The sequence below is a fragment of the Alexandromys fortis genome, unplaced genomic scaffold, assembly GCF_014885135.2.
Source record: "Alexandromys fortis isolate MF-2015 unplaced genomic scaffold, M_Fortis_MF-2015_v1.1 scaffold_22, whole genome shotgun sequence".
Taxonomy (NCBI): domain Eukaryota; kingdom Metazoa; phylum Chordata; class Mammalia; order Rodentia; family Cricetidae; genus Alexandromys; species Alexandromys fortis.
The window spans coordinates 8750113-8769414 of record NW_026067900.1 but is presented as its reverse complement, the minus strand read 5'-3'; the positions used below and the strand labels follow the sequence as shown (position 1 = coordinate 8769414).

General features: G+C 38.7%; 1 protein-coding gene across 4 annotated transcripts in view; it reads right to left on the bottom strand.

Annotated features, from left to right (window-relative positions):
• Myo5a (myosin VA) overlaps window positions 1–19302 on the bottom strand; it is a 153733-nt gene that overhangs the window by 94983 nt on the left and 39448 nt on the right. For all 4 annotated transcript variants that reach the window (XM_050125053.1, XM_050125063.1, XM_050125033.1 and 1 more), the window contains exons 2-5: window positions 17524–17634; window positions 10439–10610; window positions 8187–8331; window positions 1780–1936 (exon numbers count right to left, since the gene is read on the bottom strand). In XM_050125053.1, coding sequence (XP_049981010.1) covers window positions 1780–1936; window positions 8187–8331; window positions 10439–10610; window positions 17524–17634 — 585 coding nt within the window. The remainder of the gene's footprint in view (window positions 1–1779; window positions 1937–8186; window positions 8332–10438; window positions 10611–17523; window positions 17635–19302) is intronic.

Genomic DNA, 19302 nt, shown 5'->3' with positions numbered 1-19302 from the left:
AGGCAGTTTCTTTATTCATTAACCAATACAAGCAACACACAGAGGAGATTCCCTCAGGGATGTATTCCCAAGACAAACTCAAATTCTAGTTTTGGATGATCCAGCCTAGTAGACATGGGATTTCCTAAAGCTATGACAATCAAGATTTTTTAATATTCTAAGATTAGGAACTATGATGTCTTAGAAATTTGTCAAATACTAGAAATCTGTTGCACTGGGGAAAATGAATAAAAACCCAAGCTAAGCCCTGCTATTTTTAACTCAAGTTAAAAACTGGCTCCACAAAATATATGGCTTCAATATTAACACCAGTAGCATCCACTACTATATACAAAGCTAAATACTTTCAAACTCTTTTTTTTTTATGTTCATAGCTGTTTTATTTGTAATAGTCAGAACACTGGATATATGGTTATTCTTTATTTTCCAGTTAATATCAAACTCTTAATTTTAAATTTTACTGCTTTCCTTTGGCACAGCCACCTGCTCCTCCATGCCCATGTTAGACACCTCTTCCTCCTTCTTCCTGCAGCACACCTAGCTTTGGAGGTCTCTCGGCTTCCTCAGAATATCTTGTCTAGGTCATCCAGGAAGGGGAGTGCACTGCTCTAATGGGCAGCCATATAGACAGAGGTCACAGCATTCATTTTAAAGACATTACACACAGCACTGCAAACCAGACACAGTTACCTCTAGTCAGATTACTGCAAAAACCACTTCTACCAAGGCGCATCAGGTCAATTTTAGCTCCATCTGTGTTTGGGTGATAACGAGAACTTGACAGAGGAAAAAGACAGGGATAAAATCATACCCATGTGATTTTGACAGGAAGGATTTGTTTCTGCCTATCCTGATTTCTCTCTACTTAATGAAATCCATTTTTCAATTTTCAGAGCCATAACTTTCGGAGTTCTACTAACAAGCAATTCTCTTCATCTACAAATCTTTAAAGATAAAATTGTCATACATTTGGCCATCTTATCTTTGGCACAGGCATTTCTACTTTATATATGTCCTTGACGTTGCTTTGGTTTGGTTTTCTGAGGAGGGTCTCCTCAGTCTGCTGCCCAGGCTGGCCTCCAGCTTATGGTGATCTTCTTCCCTTAAGCTTTCCTAATGCTGGGATAACAGTCATGAGCCATCATATCCAGAGAGGAGACCAGGCTGGCCTCAAACTCACAGAGATCTACCTGCCTCTGCCTCCTGAGTGCTGGGATTAAAAGTGTGCACCACTACTGCCTGGCAACACTTTCCTTTTTTTAAAAAAGTAAAAGTACTCATGTGGTTAGGGTTTATGTCTATAATCTAGATTTTGGAAACAATTAAAATTAGTAGCTGAAGAGGTTGAACTAAGCACAAAAAATATAATGTGGGTAAAATGATAATAAAACTCACTCATGTTTGAGTGAGAGCAAACCCTGATTTGGAAGAAGTATAAACAAGTACTCAGGACTGGGAGAAAATGAGTAACCTTACCCTCTGTACAAGGAACAATAGGTATGAAGAAGTGCTGCCTAGTATTATAGGCAGAATTCTTTCTGAAAGTTCAAAGCAAGCATTATAGAGTAATGTGAATTCCTCTATACCTAGGGTTTACTTGAAATACCCACCTTGCAAAATTTTCACTTTTACTAGATCTCTTACTAAAATACAGGAAAGAATTTCCTTAGCTTTAGTGGCTGGAAACCTTGGACGTTCTGACATGACAATAACAATCAAGTTTTCAGCTCATTGCTTAACCAGAGACTATAGAACAAAGGTTGAGAATGTTGCTCTTACCTCCATGATGGGGTTGGAGGCCAAGACCTTTTCCTCAACATTGGCCTCACTGGCAGAACCACTTACAGTTGCAAAGTATCGCATGGCATACTTAGCTGAGACAGTCTTTCCTGCACCCGACTCTCCGCTTACAATGATGGATTGATTTCGTTCATCCCTATAAAACAAAGAAGAGTGACTGCCAGTGCGTCTACACAACAATGTAGAAGCAAATATACTTATTTGAACTATATAACATATCTGAAACAAATAAATGTATTTATTTGAAACAATATTAAGAAATATAGTATTTCATAATGACCACCTATACACAAGGACAGAAAAGAAAGATATACCATTAACTTAAAAGAATCATATAACTAAGGACAACTCTGTGTTAAACGCATTCTGAATTTTCCATGTATCTCACAGTATTTTATTCATGGAGATTTTCACTGGAATTTATAATATTGTTGTCAGCTACCATACAATAAAAGGGGAAGTCAGGCAGTGCTGACACATGCCTTTAATCCCAGCACTCGGGAGACTGAGGCAGGCAAATCTCTGTGAGTTGGAGGACAGCCTGGTCTACAAGGAGCTAGTTCCAGGATAGGCACCAAAGCTACAGAAAAACCCTGTCTCGAAAAAAGAAAAAGAAAAAGAAAAAGAAAAAGAATAAAAAAGGGAATACTGGATCCACAACGAAAGAATTTAGAAAAAGGTTCTTAATTAAAACTGTTTATAATCATTTGAAGTATTTCAAACTGTCTATCTGCTAATGATCTGTGAAGCAGAATCTCCCAAAAGCTCCTATTCCTACCAAGCACCTACAGAACCAGGTAAGAATTTACTTTGTTGCCTAATTTCATTTTAAAAAATGTCATCACACTCATGTCTAAAGATACAGTAATAGAATACTATTATTTTTTGCTGTTGTATGAAGACGAAGCCTAAGTTGCAATGGAGACCCAGGATATTGGGGACGTGAGACCATGAGTCATTGATTAAGGAAAGCTGCCAGAATGCCAGAATGAAGTGGCCATGAGTGAATACTTCATGCCACAATAAAGTATGCTGAAAGTATATAACTTGTTTTATATTTTATAGGAGTTTGTAGTTAAGAAATTGCTTTGAGTCTCAGATGAGACTTGGACTTAGAATTTTTAAACAGTGTTGGGACTGACAAATACTATAGAGACTTTAGAATTTGACTGATCGCACTTTACATTATGAGACGGCCATGAGCCAAAGGGACAAGAAGTAAAGATTATGCTTTTAAAGCGCTATGTTTGGATGTCAAGTTGACAATGGGTAACGCCATGATGTTTAAACTTGATTGTTAAATTGGTCAGATTTAGAATCACTGGCTATGTCTGTAAAGGGATTATCTTAATTTGGTTAAATAAGTAATTGTGGCAATACAACTCCAGGGGCTGGGGTCCTAGGAGAAAATGAGCTGATCATCAGCATTTATCTCTGTTTCCTGACTGATGTTGGCTGCCTCATTTCTTCTGCTGTGACTTTCGGCCATGAAGGACTTGACCCTTAAACTGTGAGCCGAAATAATTCCTTCATTCCTTAAATTGCTTTTGTCATGTTCCTCGTTATAGCAACAATACAAGTAACTGATGCAGGGAGGAAAGATTTTTGTTTTTTTGTATTTTAGTCCACGTTCACTTGGGTCCATTGTTTCTGGGCCATGGTGAATCACGGTACAGAACAAGTAAGCAAAAGCAAAGCTGCTCACCTCATGGCAGCCAGGAAGCAGACAAAGCTGAGCAGGGGGAAGGGATGAGAGAAACCCTTAAAAGACATATTCCCAGCAGCCTATTTCCTCTAGCCGGGTTGTACTTCATGATAGTGTATTCAACTTGGAACTTAATAGATTAACTTACTGAAGAAGTTAGTGCATTTATTATCCAATTGTCTCTCAATAATAGTACCAAATCTTCAACACATAAACCTTGGGAGCTATTGTATACTAATAGTATAACACATGGCGTATACACAGGTGGTACCAAACCTAACTTAGGATGTACTGACTGAAAGTCACAAAGCATCTGTATAAAATCATCCTTGTAAGGTAGCATGCATTACACCAAGCCTATTATATAACTCGGATACATGGTAGTTGAGTCACTGGTGTTAACAGGAGAGATTTCATCACCCATAAGAGTCATTTCCCACTTAGTCAATGAACCTCAGAACACAAAATCATTCAGAAACCACATAACGAAATGAGAGAAAGGTCTGGTAATAAAGTCAGAAGTAACAAAAGCAGATGACATGTCTAAATGGATGGAAGAAGACTAAAGAGATGGTGCTTCATAATAATGAAAGGAAGAGCTTGAATTTGAATTCTACTTCATATTTTTCAAAGTGCTTATGTACTTATCAGCCAAGATAATTTTAAATCCTGGAAGAATAAGGACAGACACTCTCTTATCCTCTTTGGAGAAAACAACAGAGGAGTTAGTTTGCCCAAAGTTGGTGACTAGTATGTCTAGACAGTGGATTGTTACAGCCTAACTCCAGAGGTATAGGGAGGTCTAAAGGAGGCTCCTTCTGCTTTGCTTGTCACTCCTTATCCTGGTCTGTCCTTCCCAAAAAAGAAGGAAAATGCCCATGTATTATCCTATCATACATAAGGATAACAAATACATTTCACAGAACAATATAACGGTCAAACTAGACCATTTGTGAAACTGTTCCATCTTATAGTTGATTAAACAAAGATCCTGAGATTTAAGTTCTACGGCTATTAGGAGAGAAGCAACTAGTACAGATAGCTCTTTTTAAAAAATTATTTCAAGGTTAATTTGACAGTATTAACTTTTTATTCATTCAAAACTATAAGTGAAACTTAGGAACATTGCTCTATAACTCAGAAAGGACAGGAAATATATAAGATAAAGATGATACCACACCACATGGCTTTAAGAAAACAAAACTAATTTTTGATGTTTTAATAGAATAACACTGTGATTTTGGTAAAGGAGAACAATCAGGGCCCAGTGAGATGGCTCAGAAGTCAAAGTCAGTTGGGTCAGTTCTAAGACTGATTAACTGAACTCCATCCTTGAAATTCACATGGAAAGAGAACTGACTCCCGTAAGTTTTCCTCTGTGCTAACACACACACACCCCACACATCACACCACACACAAATAAACAGCTTAAGATGAGAAAAGACAAGTAAGAATGTGAGGAAAGGAATACAAGAGAAACAAAGACCCCGAACTCCACTCACCTTTTCTCCTCTAGAAGTCAACAGACCCATTAAAAGAAGAGTCTGACAATATGGGCACTGCTCTCTAAGGACATGTTTAAAATGGAGATGGGACATGATCATTTCTAACTAAAACCCCTATGACAGGGCTATCATGATGGCTCTACAGGAAAAGGCACTTGCACCAGGCCCTTTTCTGGCCTCCTCAGGTACTGCACTAACATGATACACATATATACATGCAGGTAAAATACTCATATATGTGGAATTAAAAAAAAATAAACTAAGATGTAAACCCACCTCTTCACCCCTACCATGTACACATGATCCACTCTCCCTGTAACCTCTTCATCTCTAGGAAGGGAATTGCTCACCTCTAACTCTCAGAACAAATTCTTGTTATTATTCTGACTCCTGTTTCTCTTTTACCCTGTATCAGCCAGTTTTTTCCCAGTTCCATCTTAAAAATATATCTAGAATATATACCTATTTCTTCTCGCCATCCTCATTAATATTCTAAACTGAATTGTCATTTCTCACTCAGTTCGCTGATTAACCTACCCCATCTCCTGAGTTTTACTCTAGCTTGCTCTGTTTTGTTACTGTAAAATTACTTTGTTGTCATTTCAAACTTGTAGAAAACTCCATGCACAGTAAAATGAATTTCTGCTCATGTTTGCCTCAGAGCCAGTAGCTGTCCACTTGCTATGTTTCTCTATTTCTCTCAATCTAATACTTTCTGCAGCAGTTTGAGTGTGGATTGTAAACTTGTATCTTCCTACCACCTTCGCAAAATGGTTCCTAAGAAGAGCTTTGTTCTTACCGATTTATAAGGACTAAAGTCAGGAAAGTTAACACTGCTATAATAACACTCCCATTTAACCAATCACCTTATTGATAGGTGACAAACATAAGCCTTATTTACTTTTATTCTTTACTAGGCTTTGTTTGTGGGGTGGAACTTTTATATAGTTTGCTGCGCATCATGTCCAGGACACTGACTGGTTTTTGAATTGTGATTATAAAATTTCTGTCAGTAATGATGAATTGTATCTTTCCTAAAGATCTGAGGGGTTTGTACACCAAGATTCACATCTGGGAAAGATGGCATGTTTATTTGGTAAGGAAAAAAAAAATAAGAAATGATCCTCCAGCACTGATTCCTGACTAAGCCAAAGCAGACATACCCTGTTTGGTGACTGTCGATTTTGTGGATGCAGATTCGTTAATACAAGTGATAAATATCCTAACTAACTGAAGCATATTTTCAAACTATCTATAAGAGAAAATTAGGCAAAGAAAAACAACAACCTTCAACTAAGAAATCATACTAATGACTGGGCGGTGGTGGCACCCCTCTTTAATCCCAGCACTCTGTGAGTTCAAGGCCAGCCTGGTCTATAAGAACTACCTCTAGGACATCTAAGTCTGCTAAACACAGAAACCCTGTCTCAGAAAAAAAGAAAGAAAGAAATCATACTGATTGACTCACGGGAAATATCATGTGGGATGAGGAGAATGCCAGGAAGCAAGCTGAATCTGCTGACATTTGAGGGTTGCCACCACAATGATGAAAGAACCCTGCTTTCAGATTAAAGAACAGTACTGGGGTTGAGAATGGACTGAGCATATGCAACACTCTTGCTTTGATCCCTTGAGCCAAAGAAAGTATTTTCTGAAAAGTTGTATAATTTTTTAAGTATTAAAAATTCTTCAGAGATCAATTTTAGAGTCTAGCAACCCATGGGGTCCCCTCTCTGACTAGTGGGTCTCAGGCTGTTCTGAGTGGTGTCAGCATTGTACTGCAAAGCTCGAGAACTAGAAAAATCAAGTACTAGTAGACACTGTTCAGCTTAGAGGAAAAACGTACTGACAGATGGAATTTTCTCAATGTCAAGCTTTAAACTTTGGGTGGGGGGGGGGCGGTGGTGATGTGTGCCTTTAATCCCAGCAATTGGGAGGCAGAGGCAGGCGATCTCTGCGAGATCAAGGCCAGCCTAGTCTACAAGAGCTAGTTCCAGGACAGGCTCCAAAGCTACAGAGAAACCCTGTCTCAAAAAAAAAAAAAAAAAAGCTTTAAACTTTGGATAATCATTACCATTTTATAGAAGTATCAGGCATAATGTAGCATATTATATACTGCCAATTCACTTAGCAATTTTATATTTAACATACTAATATTTTACTCAGACTGAATTTTTAAAAAAGATCTTCCTATTGATGAAACTTCAGAAAAATTATACAACTTCTCTGAGCCTCAGTTTTACCAATTGTAAAATAAAGTTTTAATTTAATAATTTAATAACAATACCAAACTCAAAAAGTTGTTGTGAAGATAAATTTTGTTAGCAAATTGAAAGTAACTAATCAATACCATGTAGGGAGACAGCAGACAGTTAACTTTAGCTCTTATTAGAAGTACTATTATTATTAAAACTTCTATGGGCTCTTAAATTGAAATAATTATAAAATTCTGTCACAGTTTGAATCCAAAATGTACATTGGTTTCAAAAGAGAAAATAAAGGCCTCTATAGTGTTACTTTCCTTTCTGTTTTATAAACTGCTTTGGGGGTTTCCCACTTCATATTTTACAGTTCCTCCTTGTAAGCAGGAGAAATTAACTTCTTCTATGCACTCATCCTTTCACATTACAACATATCATTTATTATTCAGAGGATAATCTCACCTTGAATGTACCTTTATTTACCAGTCTCTGCCCTCAAACTCTTAGGGCTCTGTGGGTCATATGAGACACACTTTGCAGATGTTCTTTATACACACATAACTGATGTCATATTATAAATTTTTAATTGCTACATAGAGATAATTTATTTTCTAGCTCATAGGTCTTTTAGTTCATCTATTCCTTTTCTGAGAGACATTAGAGACGTCACTTCTTACTACGGTTACTACTAAACTTTGACTCTCTCACCTATAAAACACAATACCTGTCCTTGCTTTGTCATAAGAGCATGATGAGATTCCAAAGGTAACTTAAAACCAAACTATATAATCTGTGTATTATTGTAAGATTTTAATATTTAATTAAATAGTTCAAACAATCTAAGACAAATTGGCCAAAGCTACTTAGGCAGTAATTATTTTCAAGTTCTTATTTTCTTTAAACACCCATGACAGCAAAGAATAAATTATCTTATCTAACAAGAGCCATGAAATGATGAAAGAAGTTCCTACCAACCTTGCCATTTGCTTATAAGCCTCTTCAGCTACTGCAAAGATGTGAGGATCCATGTCACCCATGTTCTGGCCACTGTATGCATTAATAATATCTTCTCCATAAATAGGCAGCTGTTCATAGGGATTTATAGCTACTAGGACTATTCCTGGGAGGGGGTGGTGAGAAAGAAAGAAATCAGTGATATCCCAATGGGCACATCAAGCTTGGTAAAGTGAAGCAACACAAAATCTTGTTTCAATTTAGTTCATACTAAACTAATGAATTGCTCAAAGTCAAAATATATCACAGTCATTGCCATTCTAAATTATTATACATAATCCTAACTAATCTGGGCTAGATTGTTTAAAATAATATGACCTGGATAGGGATGGGGCTCAGAAGCAGAGGACTTGTCAATCATTCAGAAACCTCTGGGTTTTATCTCCGTTGTGGAAAAAGAAAAATAACAGTGTTTTAAACAATTTAAATATTTTCATATTTAGTTTTAAAAAACTGCAGGCTGCCAGGTGGTGGTGGTGCACTCCTTTAATCCCAGCACTCGGGAGGCAGAAGCAGGCGGATCTCTGAGTTCGAGGCCAGCCTGGTCTACAAGAGCTAGTGCCAGGACAGGCTCCAAAGCTACAGAGAAACCCTGTATCGAAAAACTAAAAACAAAACAAAAAAAAAAAAACAAAAAAAAAAAAAACAAACAAACAAAAAAAAAACTGCAGGCTGAAGAGATGGCTCAGGGGTAAAGAGCACTTGCTGACCTTGCTGAGGATCTGAGTTCAGGTCCCAGCACCCATGTCAGGCAGCTCACAACTGCCTGTAACTCCAACTCCTGGGAATCAGACCTTCTAGACTTTGCAAGCACCAAAATGCATGGACACACACATGCTCATTTCTAGAGATTTATCCAATGAAATAATCAAAGATTCATTCAAAGGGTTTTCTTTTAGAAGAATCTCACACTGGTCGTCAGACAGTGAAAACAGAAACCAACAAAACATACACTAGAATCACTGTGATTCTACATGAGCATTGTTCCGTACCACAGATTACTGAGAATTCTGAATTCTGAAGAATACTAAGTGTCATAGAAAATGGAGATAGGTGAAGATCAGAAGTTCAAGGTTATCCTCAGCTACATAATGCATTCCAGAACATACGAGATACTGTCTCAAAAGAAAAAAAATCATGGAAAAATATGACATGTGCAAATAAATAAATAAATAAATTGAAAGGCTGGTGAGAGGGCTCAGTAGTTAAGAGAGCTGCTTTTGCACAGGACCTGGGTTTGGCTCCCAGCACCACATGTGGTTCATCACCACCCATAACTCCAGTTCCAGGGCATCTAATACCCTCTTCTGACCTCCACAGGCACCTGATATGTTACACATGTGGTGTACATACCACATACAAACATGCAGACAAACACTCATACATATAAAATAAATCTTAAAATATAAATTGAAGAAAAGCAAGGAAGAATATGTAAATAATAGGGAGAAAGAAAGGTTATCATTAAGGGTATGCAAGACAAATTCTCTTGAGAGGAAAAAGTGGCTGTGTCTGATTAAATAAACAATAGTAAAATCATGATAAACACGACATGGGCCAGCAAGCCAATGAGCACATGGGAAGGAGTGAACACCAGGATCTGGACCTCAGAAGAGCCATGATTAGTAGGAGAGAGGGAAGATCATGAGGGAGAAGAGCCAGGGAAGTGGGAGGAAATAACTATGAACAAAATAGAGAAGAGAAAAACAAAGACAGATGGGGCTAGGAGAACTGCAGCCATGCACACATGTTCCAGCTTCACTTTGGAGAAAACCATCATGAGCTGGGCTGCTGGCTGAGAGCACTGCAGGAAAGAGACACTCATCACATGTCAGTCCCGGGTGTCTAAGTAAGGATAAAGGTAGCACTAACCTTCCCCTGCACCAAATGCCAGTCTGTGGACACCTACTCTTCATGGAGTAGGTTTTACAAGATGAAAAGAACTGGTGATTTCAGCATCTGACATGACTGGGAGGGGATGGTCCAAAAAATTGGACCTGTTCTTTTTAAGTTGAGTGAAACCATGTAAATTCACAAGTAACTTTATTTAGCATGAACTGTAACCAGCTACCGGATACTGGCAAATCCTTCTGATAACTTCAAAGTGATTTTTGTATGTATGAGAAATTCAACCAAGTTAGCTTTCCCCATCTGTTATTTCCATTACTACATCCACCAAAGGAAAGCTTATAGCTCATCAGGAAAGCACTTACCACAATATGTATAAATAAGTTTGGAATCGATGAAACGAACGCGGAGATTGTGCAACACAGCAGGCTCATGAAGATAGCTGAGGGCTGTGAGATCATTTTCTCCAACAAGTATGTCAGGGTTCCGTAAGTGAGGCAGCTCCTTGGTCTTTGGATCTAGACGGTATTCCAAATCCTGAGGACAGAGATGCAATATCTACGTCAATAATGATGAACGAGAAACAGACCTATGCACTTGATTATTCCCTATTTCTGATTTGCCTCTTGGCTTTTAAATGTATTTATTTTCTATCATTTTTCTATTAACAGAGAAACTAGTAAAAACGGCAAACAATAAGGAGTGGTTTCTTTTCCAACAGACATAAATCTGCACAAATAATTTAAAATTTTATTTTTATATTTAATTATGCATGTATGCATGTGTATAGTGTGTGGGGGTGTATGCGTGTACATGATGCAGTTGTCTAGACTAGACATTGGATTTCCTTGAATTGGAATTATAGGCACGAGCTGCCCAATGCAGGGAACCAATCTCTGGTCCTCTGGAAGAGCAATATATACTCTTACCCACTGAACCATCGCTCCAGCACCACTGTAAATGGTTTTTGTTAATATAGTGAAAGAAGTCAGAGTGTGGAGATTTTTTTTTAAGGCAGAGATTCTCTGTAGCTTTGGGACCTGTCCTGGAACTAGCTCTTATAGACCAGGCTGGCCTTGAAATCACAGAGTTCCTCCTGCCTCTGTCTCCCGAGTGCTGGGATTAAAGGTGTCCATCACAGCTGCTCAGCTGGAGTGTAAAGATTTTTCACCCAGAAAATTCCAACTATTAGATGAGTTCTCATCTTCCTCTTCATTCTATGTATGGGAAAGGATATAAGAGGTCAAGAGCTTAGTTTTAAAGTCAGTCTGACCTGGGTTCAAAACCTAATACTGACACTTAACTTCTATGTGGCTTTGTGTGTATTATTTAAACTAAGGTTTTCATTTGTAAGATGGTTTAACAAAAACAGCTGAAAAACTTTGGAAAAAAATTAAAGAAGCAATGCTTAGCACAATCTGAGAACCCCTAAGATTTCTGAAGCCCTAAGAACCCCAAGAGTCCCCTGAAATTACGTGCCACACTGTATGTACATATTTGTACATACAAGACCTGAATTTGATCCCCACACAGAGAAATGAAAGCAACTCTTGAACCTGTCCTCTGACCTGTATATGTGCATCATGGCAAGAACACATATATATACACATACATGAATATGTACACTAAATGTCAAAATAAATGTAAGGAGTACTACACATTATAAAATCATAGGTATATGGGACTTTTTGACAACACCAATTATGAAAGCTGCCACTTTACTATATATTAAGGACAAATAGTATAGGCCAAGTGAAAAGAGGAAAAGATGGGTTCAATTATAGCGGAACATACTCATTTGTTACTACTGAAGATGTACAGAGAAGTCAAATTTTAAATCAGGTGGAAATGGATTAGCATACAGGAAAGGCATGGAGCTTTGTGCCTTTCCCCTCTGTTAGCTCCTCCAGGGATGAGGTCCTTTTCTGTGGCTGACTGCTCACTGCACTGGCTCTGTCAGTCCACCACAGTTTCCTTACTGCTCCAATCTGAGTACTTTAGATTCCCTTCACTATATTCTGCTTGCCTGACCACCTTTGATGGCATGTTTGGGGTCAGGAACCTCACTGATCTTTTCTGTTTATGTCTAAATAGTGTGACAATATGGACTGATATCACATCATGGAGGATATGGGGCTTTAGATATGTTCATGATCTTCATGGTTTGATAATACAATTCATCGTATAGTTCCAGAACAGCAGAAGGTCATCCAAGAATGTTTTTCTCAGTCTTCATAGAAGGATGGTGAAATTATTTGGTCAGTATAGGAAAATAAAATGGAACTGGGATATTAGAGAAGACACTAACAAGGCAAGAGTCATCTGTAACATATTTATAAAAATTCCCTCTTGGAATGGATATAATCTGCTTCTCTGAAATGACTAGTCATTATCAAATAAATGTGCACTCTAGACCATGGGTTTTTTTCTATTGTATTCTAGGACCTAAACTACTGTATTTCCTAAAAAGGAAATCGGTCGGTTGCAGGGAGACTTTGTGTATTTTTCTCACTTGCATCCTGTTCTAAGAATTGCTCTTCCTCCTCTTTTTCTTCTCTTTTTGTTTGTTTTTTGTTTTTGAAACACGGGATCTCATGTATCCCAGGCTGGTTCTAAGTAGTTCAGAATAACTTACAAACTTCTGATTCTCCACTCTATTTCCCAAGTACTGGGACGACAGTGTGCATGACTATATAGGGTTGATGACTTGCTTTTGTTAATTACACTGACTTCAGGCAAATCTATCTGATGCCTCTGAACCTAACAACCCATAGAGCTGTGAACTGACATTAGAAAATATAGGCCAACAGGTCTAACAGAGTGCCTAACACTATAAAGCAGATAAATAATAAATGTTGGATACTGTAATTCTGTAGCTTGACATTCAGGGCTTCCTTAATCTGGTCTAATCCTCTACCAAGTCTCTTTGTCTCAGCTGTTTTCCTGAAATCCATATCCATAGTACCTTCTCTGAAACACAAACTTCACTATTTTTATTCTAAAACACTAATTACTCTCCATATACTAGTGAAGATCAAGAGTTTTTATATTATTATTATTATTATTAATTATGAAGGCTTGGCCTTAGCTCAGTTTTTTTTTCCCAACTAGCTCTTATAACTTAACCTGTTTTTTATTAATCTTCATTCTGCCAAGTGGTTCAATTACTTTCCTCTGTACCTACCTGAATGACATGAAATCCTACCTCCAAACAACAATAACAAAACTAAATAAAATAGAAATAGTAATGGTCCTACTCGTAGTATTATTGTAAAGATTAAAATAATTGTCACGGGTTCAGTGATATACACCTTTAGTACCAGAAGAGGCAAAGAAAGGTGAATCTCAATGAGATCCAATCCAGCCTGGTCTGTAAAGAGAGTTCTGGGCCAGGCAGTGCTCAATTGTGAGACCTTGTCTTTAAAAAAATGAATTGTCTTTTGGGGATTTTTTTTTTTGTCCGATAGCCAGGCAGGAAGTATAGGCGGGTCAACCAGACAGGAAGTAGAGTCAGGGCAATGAGAACAGGAGAATTCTGGGAAGGAGGAAGCCCATTCTCCCCAGTCCTGCCCAGACCACCAGGACATGACCTGCACTGCTGAAAAAGGTACTGAGCCATGTGGCTAACATAGATAAGAATAATGGGTTAGGGCTGGAGAGATGGCTCAGTGGTTAAGAGCATTGCCTGCTCTTCCAAAGGTCCTGAGTTCAATTCCCAGCAACCACATGGTGGCTCACAACCATCTGTAATAAGGTCTGGTGCCCTCTTCTGGCCTGCAGGCATACACACAAACAGAATGTTGTATACATAATAAGTAAATAAATAAATATTTTTAAAAAAAGAATAATGGGTTAATATAAAGCTACAAGAGCTAATAAGAAGCCTGAGCTAATGGGCCAATCAGTTTATCATTAATATAGACTCTCTGTGTAATTTCTTTGGGGCTTACCGGCTGTGGGAACTGGGCAGGACAGAAACCCCACCTAGCAGGACCTCATGTTACATTTGTCTTTTTTTTTTTTTTTTTTGAGGCAAGTTTCACATTTTTTAAAATTTTTTTAAAAACAATCTTTTTTTATTTTACATACCAATCCCAATTTCCTCTCCCTCCCCTCCTTTTGCTCCCCCCACATTTCCCCTACCCCACACCCCTTCTACTCCCCAGAGAAGGTGAGGCTTCCCATGGGGAGTCAACAAAGTCTGACACATCATTTGATGCAGGACCAAGGCCCTCCCCGCTGTATCTAGGCTGAGCAAAGTATCCCTCCACAGGGAATGGGCTCCAAAGAGCCAGATCATGAACTAGGGATAAATACTGGTTCTACTACTAGTGGCCCTACAAATTGCCCACACCACACAACTGTCACCCACATTCAGAAGGCCTAGTTCAGTCTTACGCAGGTTCCCCAGCTGTCAGTCCAGAGTCAGTGAGCTCCCACTGGCTCTGATCAGTTGTTTCTGTGGGCTTTCTCATCATTGTCTTGACCTTTTTGCTTATATTATCACTCCTCCCTCTCTACAACTGGACTCCAGGAGCTCAGCCCAGTGCTTAGCTGTGGATCTCTACATCTGCTTCCATCAGTTATTAGATGAAGGTTCTATGATGACAATTAAGGTGGTCATCAATATGATTACGGGGGAAGGGCAGTTTAGGTACCCTCTCCACTAATACTCATAGTCTTAGCTTGGGTCATGCTTGTGGATTCCTGGGAATTTTCCTAGTGGAAGGTTTCTTGCTAACCCCTCTATCAAGATATCTCTTAGGGTCCTTCTTGTTTCCTGGCTTCTCTGGGGTTGTGGCCTGTAGGCTGGTTATCCTTTGCTTTATGTCTGATATCCACTTAAAAGTAAGTACATACTATGTTTGTCTTTCTGGGTCTGGGTTAACTCACAGGAAACAAGGGGGACTCCAAGAGATATACATGGATCCCCCAGAAAGGGGAAATAGAGAAGATTTCCTAAGTAAACTGAGAGCAAGTGGTGTAGGGTAAAAGGGAGTGAGAAGGAGGGAAAGGGGAGGGGGCAGGAGTATGTGAGGAATCGGGAAGGCTGGGAGAACAGAGAAGGAGAGCAAGTGAAGAGAGTTAGAATCATGCTTGATACTCAGTAAGTACTCAATGCATGGGTTAATCATTTGAAAAATAAACATACACTTGTTTTAACATTGCGGTGGTTTCAATGATAAATGTCCCCTTAGGATCAGGCATTTAAATACCTGGTGCCCAGTTGGTCACTGTGCTGGGAGGTGTGGAGATGTAGCCCTGCCGAAGGAATACACTAGGATGGGCTTAGGGAGTATACATGCAGCCTCGCCCCAGTTCTAGTTTGATCTCTCTGCCTCATGCTTGTGGTAAAATATGTGATCTCAGCTTCTTGCTCTCACCACACCTGCCACTTGCTGCCATACTTTCCCAGCATAACAGACTTCTTATCCCTCTGGACTCTAAGTCCAAATAAACTCTTCTTCTGTAAGATGCTTCTGCTGTGGTGTTTTATCACAGCAGCAGAAAGGCCATTAATACAGAAGTTGAAACCAAAAAGCAGGCTATCACTGTGAAGACCAGACTACGTGGGGTTTTTGAAGGAATATGAAATCTTTGGAACTTCGTACTAGAAAAGGTCTAAATGCTGTAAATTGAGTTTAGCAGGTTGTTCTAGACAGTGATGCTGTCTCCCAGCGCCGGCCAGTAAGCATCATTCCTCCGTGGTCACTGCTTAGTTCTTGTCTCCAAGTCCCTGCCTTGAGCTCCTACCTCAGCTTCCCTTGAAAATGAATGTAAGCTGTAAGATGAAATAATACCTTTCCTCCTCAAATTAGTTTTAGTCATGGCGTTTATCACAGCAATAGGGAAACAGGGTAGAAATCTTGAGAATCCTAGTTGCTGCCCTATTCTAATTCCTAATTATTTAGCATTACATGTAGTTATATCAAGATTATGATTTTTCTTATTTTGTTTTAATTTTTAAATTACACTTATTTATTAATATATGGGAGGAGGCACACACATGTACACATCATCTACCATGACACACAGGTGGAAGCCAGGGGACAAGTTTCTGGAACTGGTTTTCTCCTTCTATCATACAGATCCTGAGGATTAAACTCAGGTCATCAGGTTTTGTGGCAAGAATCTTTATCTCCTGAGCCATCTCACCATCCCTTTTCTATGTATTGAAACAATACCTTATTATATAGACCAAGCTGGACTCAAACTTGCAATTCTCCTGCCCCAGCCTCCTGTATGCTAGGAATACAGGAATGAGACACTGTACCTAACTTAAACTGAAAGTTCTTCTAAAGGTTTTATTACTTTAGTCATACACACACACACACACACACACACAATTTGATCATATTCCCCCTCCTATTTCCTTTTATTATCCCCTCCCTCTTCCACTGAGTCCTTTCTTCTTCCCAAGAAACTCCCTCCTACTTTCATGTCTATGGGGAGATAGGGGTCAGAAGTGGGTAGGGATAGATCCCATTGCATCTGATTAGGGTTGTCTGCACGAACATGGGTTGAGGTTATTAACTCAAGGAAGAGCAACTTACCAGTGGCTGCACCACTGAGGAATATGACTCCCCATCCTTAGAAATCATTTACTACCTGTAACTCTTCAGGGAGGAGTGGGGACTCATAAGACCCTTCTCCATCCATGCTGCAATGGGCCTAGTCCTGTGTAGGCAGTCACAGCTGCTGTGAGCTTACGGTGCAACAGCCATGTCATGTCAGGAAAACAGCATTTTGTAGACACCCCACCCCCATCCTGACATCCTCCAGCTCCTACATTCATCCTCTCTCATCTTCTGCAATGTTCTTTAAGCCTTGGAGAGGGTAATATAGACACCCCCAAATAAGGTTGAGCACTTAACACTGGGAATATAAATTCTTTAAAGAAAATGAATGTCACAAAGTTCTGGTTAAGAAGAAGTGTGACATAGCCTGCCAAATGCACTGGACAGATTAAAAGCTTTGGAACAAAGATGAGTTCACTGACACAGAATACAGCTTAGTCAGCAACAGGGCTGCTTGTAAAGTCTTCTGGTGACTACAAAATGCTTCATATACAACAGCTCCTTGGTAAATATTTCCCAAATATCAAATCTTAGACAGGCACTTAGTTATTATGAACTAAGTGCAATGCTTTTCTAAACATAAAACATGGATGCAGAGGTACCTCTTTAGTATTAAAATTAGAAATTAAGGCAAATTTGATAATCACAATAAATGTAGAAGCTAAAATGATGGTGTTTTAAAGCATGACTTGTTTTCACTGGCCTCTATGTAGAGTACAGAAAATGTATCATTTTATCAAAATAGTAAATAACAATATTAAAGTAATTCAATATTTGTGCTATAATTGGGATTAAGGAAATTATAGTAAGATTTTATCTTTCACCCTCCATCACTTCAGGCTAAACATAAGAAATGAAGGCGAAGTTCTTACCTTCCCTTCCTCAAGGTGAAGTAGCAGCACTTTATCTCCAGGCTTATAATCTTTGAGCAACTCTGCTGACTTCCACACTTCCTCAGGATCAGGTATCCAAACCCTGGCAAACTAGAAGACAAAAAGGAAAGAAATTTAAGCTAGCAAATCAATCACTTAACAACCATATTTACAACATATCATATTATAACTTCACTTATAATTAATTTATAAAAAGGCATCTTAAGCAAGGTGCGGTGGTGCATGTCTTCAGCCCAGTACTGGAAGGGGAAGGAAGATCAGAAATTCAAGGTCAGTCTTAGTTATACAGTAAGACCTGGGACCCTGTTTCAAAAAAGAACAAACAAAACAACAAAATAGAACTCTGAACTATATGAAATTTGCCCTTTTTGTTTGTTTGTTAGTTTGTTAGAGGCACCATTTCATTTACATAGTCCAGCCTGGCCTTGACCTCACAGTCCTTCCGCTTAGTCCTGCTGAGTACTGTGATTACAGGTATATACCATGCCTGCAATGACACTCACTTTTAAAATTAGAATAGAAAAGTAGGTTAGCTCCAGTACCATTACTGTTCCCAAATTATATAAATAATGTGCTCTGAAAAAATAACCAAAATTAAAACCTAGCTTTGCTTTATATAGTAAATGTAATTTGGGGTAAAAATTTACATATAATGTCTATTTTCAAAGTTCTAGGATGGTAATTCGACAGCACAGTCATCTTTTTACGGTAGCATTTGCAATCTAAATCTTTCATTGTGGTTTACTCATCTGCAAAGCCTTGGTGACATCCCAGATACCCTTCAGGAACCATTCTAGTGGGGAGATAAGAAATAAGTGTGTGGCCTTAAGTCACAGGTAATTCATAGACTGAATATCTACAGTTTTCTTTGAAAAAAAAGTATTGCTTATTTTAACAGTTGAAAAACATTGTTATTTGAAATTTTGCACACAGTATTTTATAAAGATTAATAAGAATGGTATTTGACTAGCAATACATTTGGCTCAAGTAGCCTCAATACCATGAGAATGTATGATAATTACCACAAAATCCTAAAACTATAGCTTCAACTAGTTTTTCTCTAGACCTAAGTCAGACAGGTAATCTTGAGGAAAAGTACAAAATATTTTAATATTTAATGATATGTATATATCATAATGTAGAACAAGCTAGATCCAGTTGGCTGAGGAATACATACTGATATCAGCCAGATTAAATCTCTTCTCTGATCTGTACTTATATTCTCATTTTATGTAAAACCATCTCCATATCAATCCTCCCTCCCTATCCATCTCTCCCCCTTACTCTCTCCTTTCCTCCTGCCCTCCTTCTTTCCAGTAATGGCAGTGCTGAAGACTGAACCAATGCTAGGCAAACACGATCACTGACCTGCACGCCTAGTAGTTTCCAATTCCCTTTTATAGTTGGAAACAAGGTCACACTAAAAAGGCTTTAACTTGCTAGGTAGACCAGGCAGGCCTTGCTGCGGCCAACCACGTAGGTAGAACTACAGGTATGCACCACCATGCTCAGCTAGACTTGAATGGTGTATGTGTGTATAGGCGCACATACATGTGCATGTAAGTGTAAGTGCGGAAGTCAAGGGTTGATGTTAGGTATCTTCCTCTATTGCTTTCCATCCTTTGCTTTGAGACATGGTCTCTAGCTGAACTGGGAGCTCACCAAGTCATCAAAACTAAACGGCTAGCAAACTTTGGGGATCTGCCTGTCTTTGCCTCCATAGAGCTAGGATTATAGGCATGTACTAGTGTTCTAGCT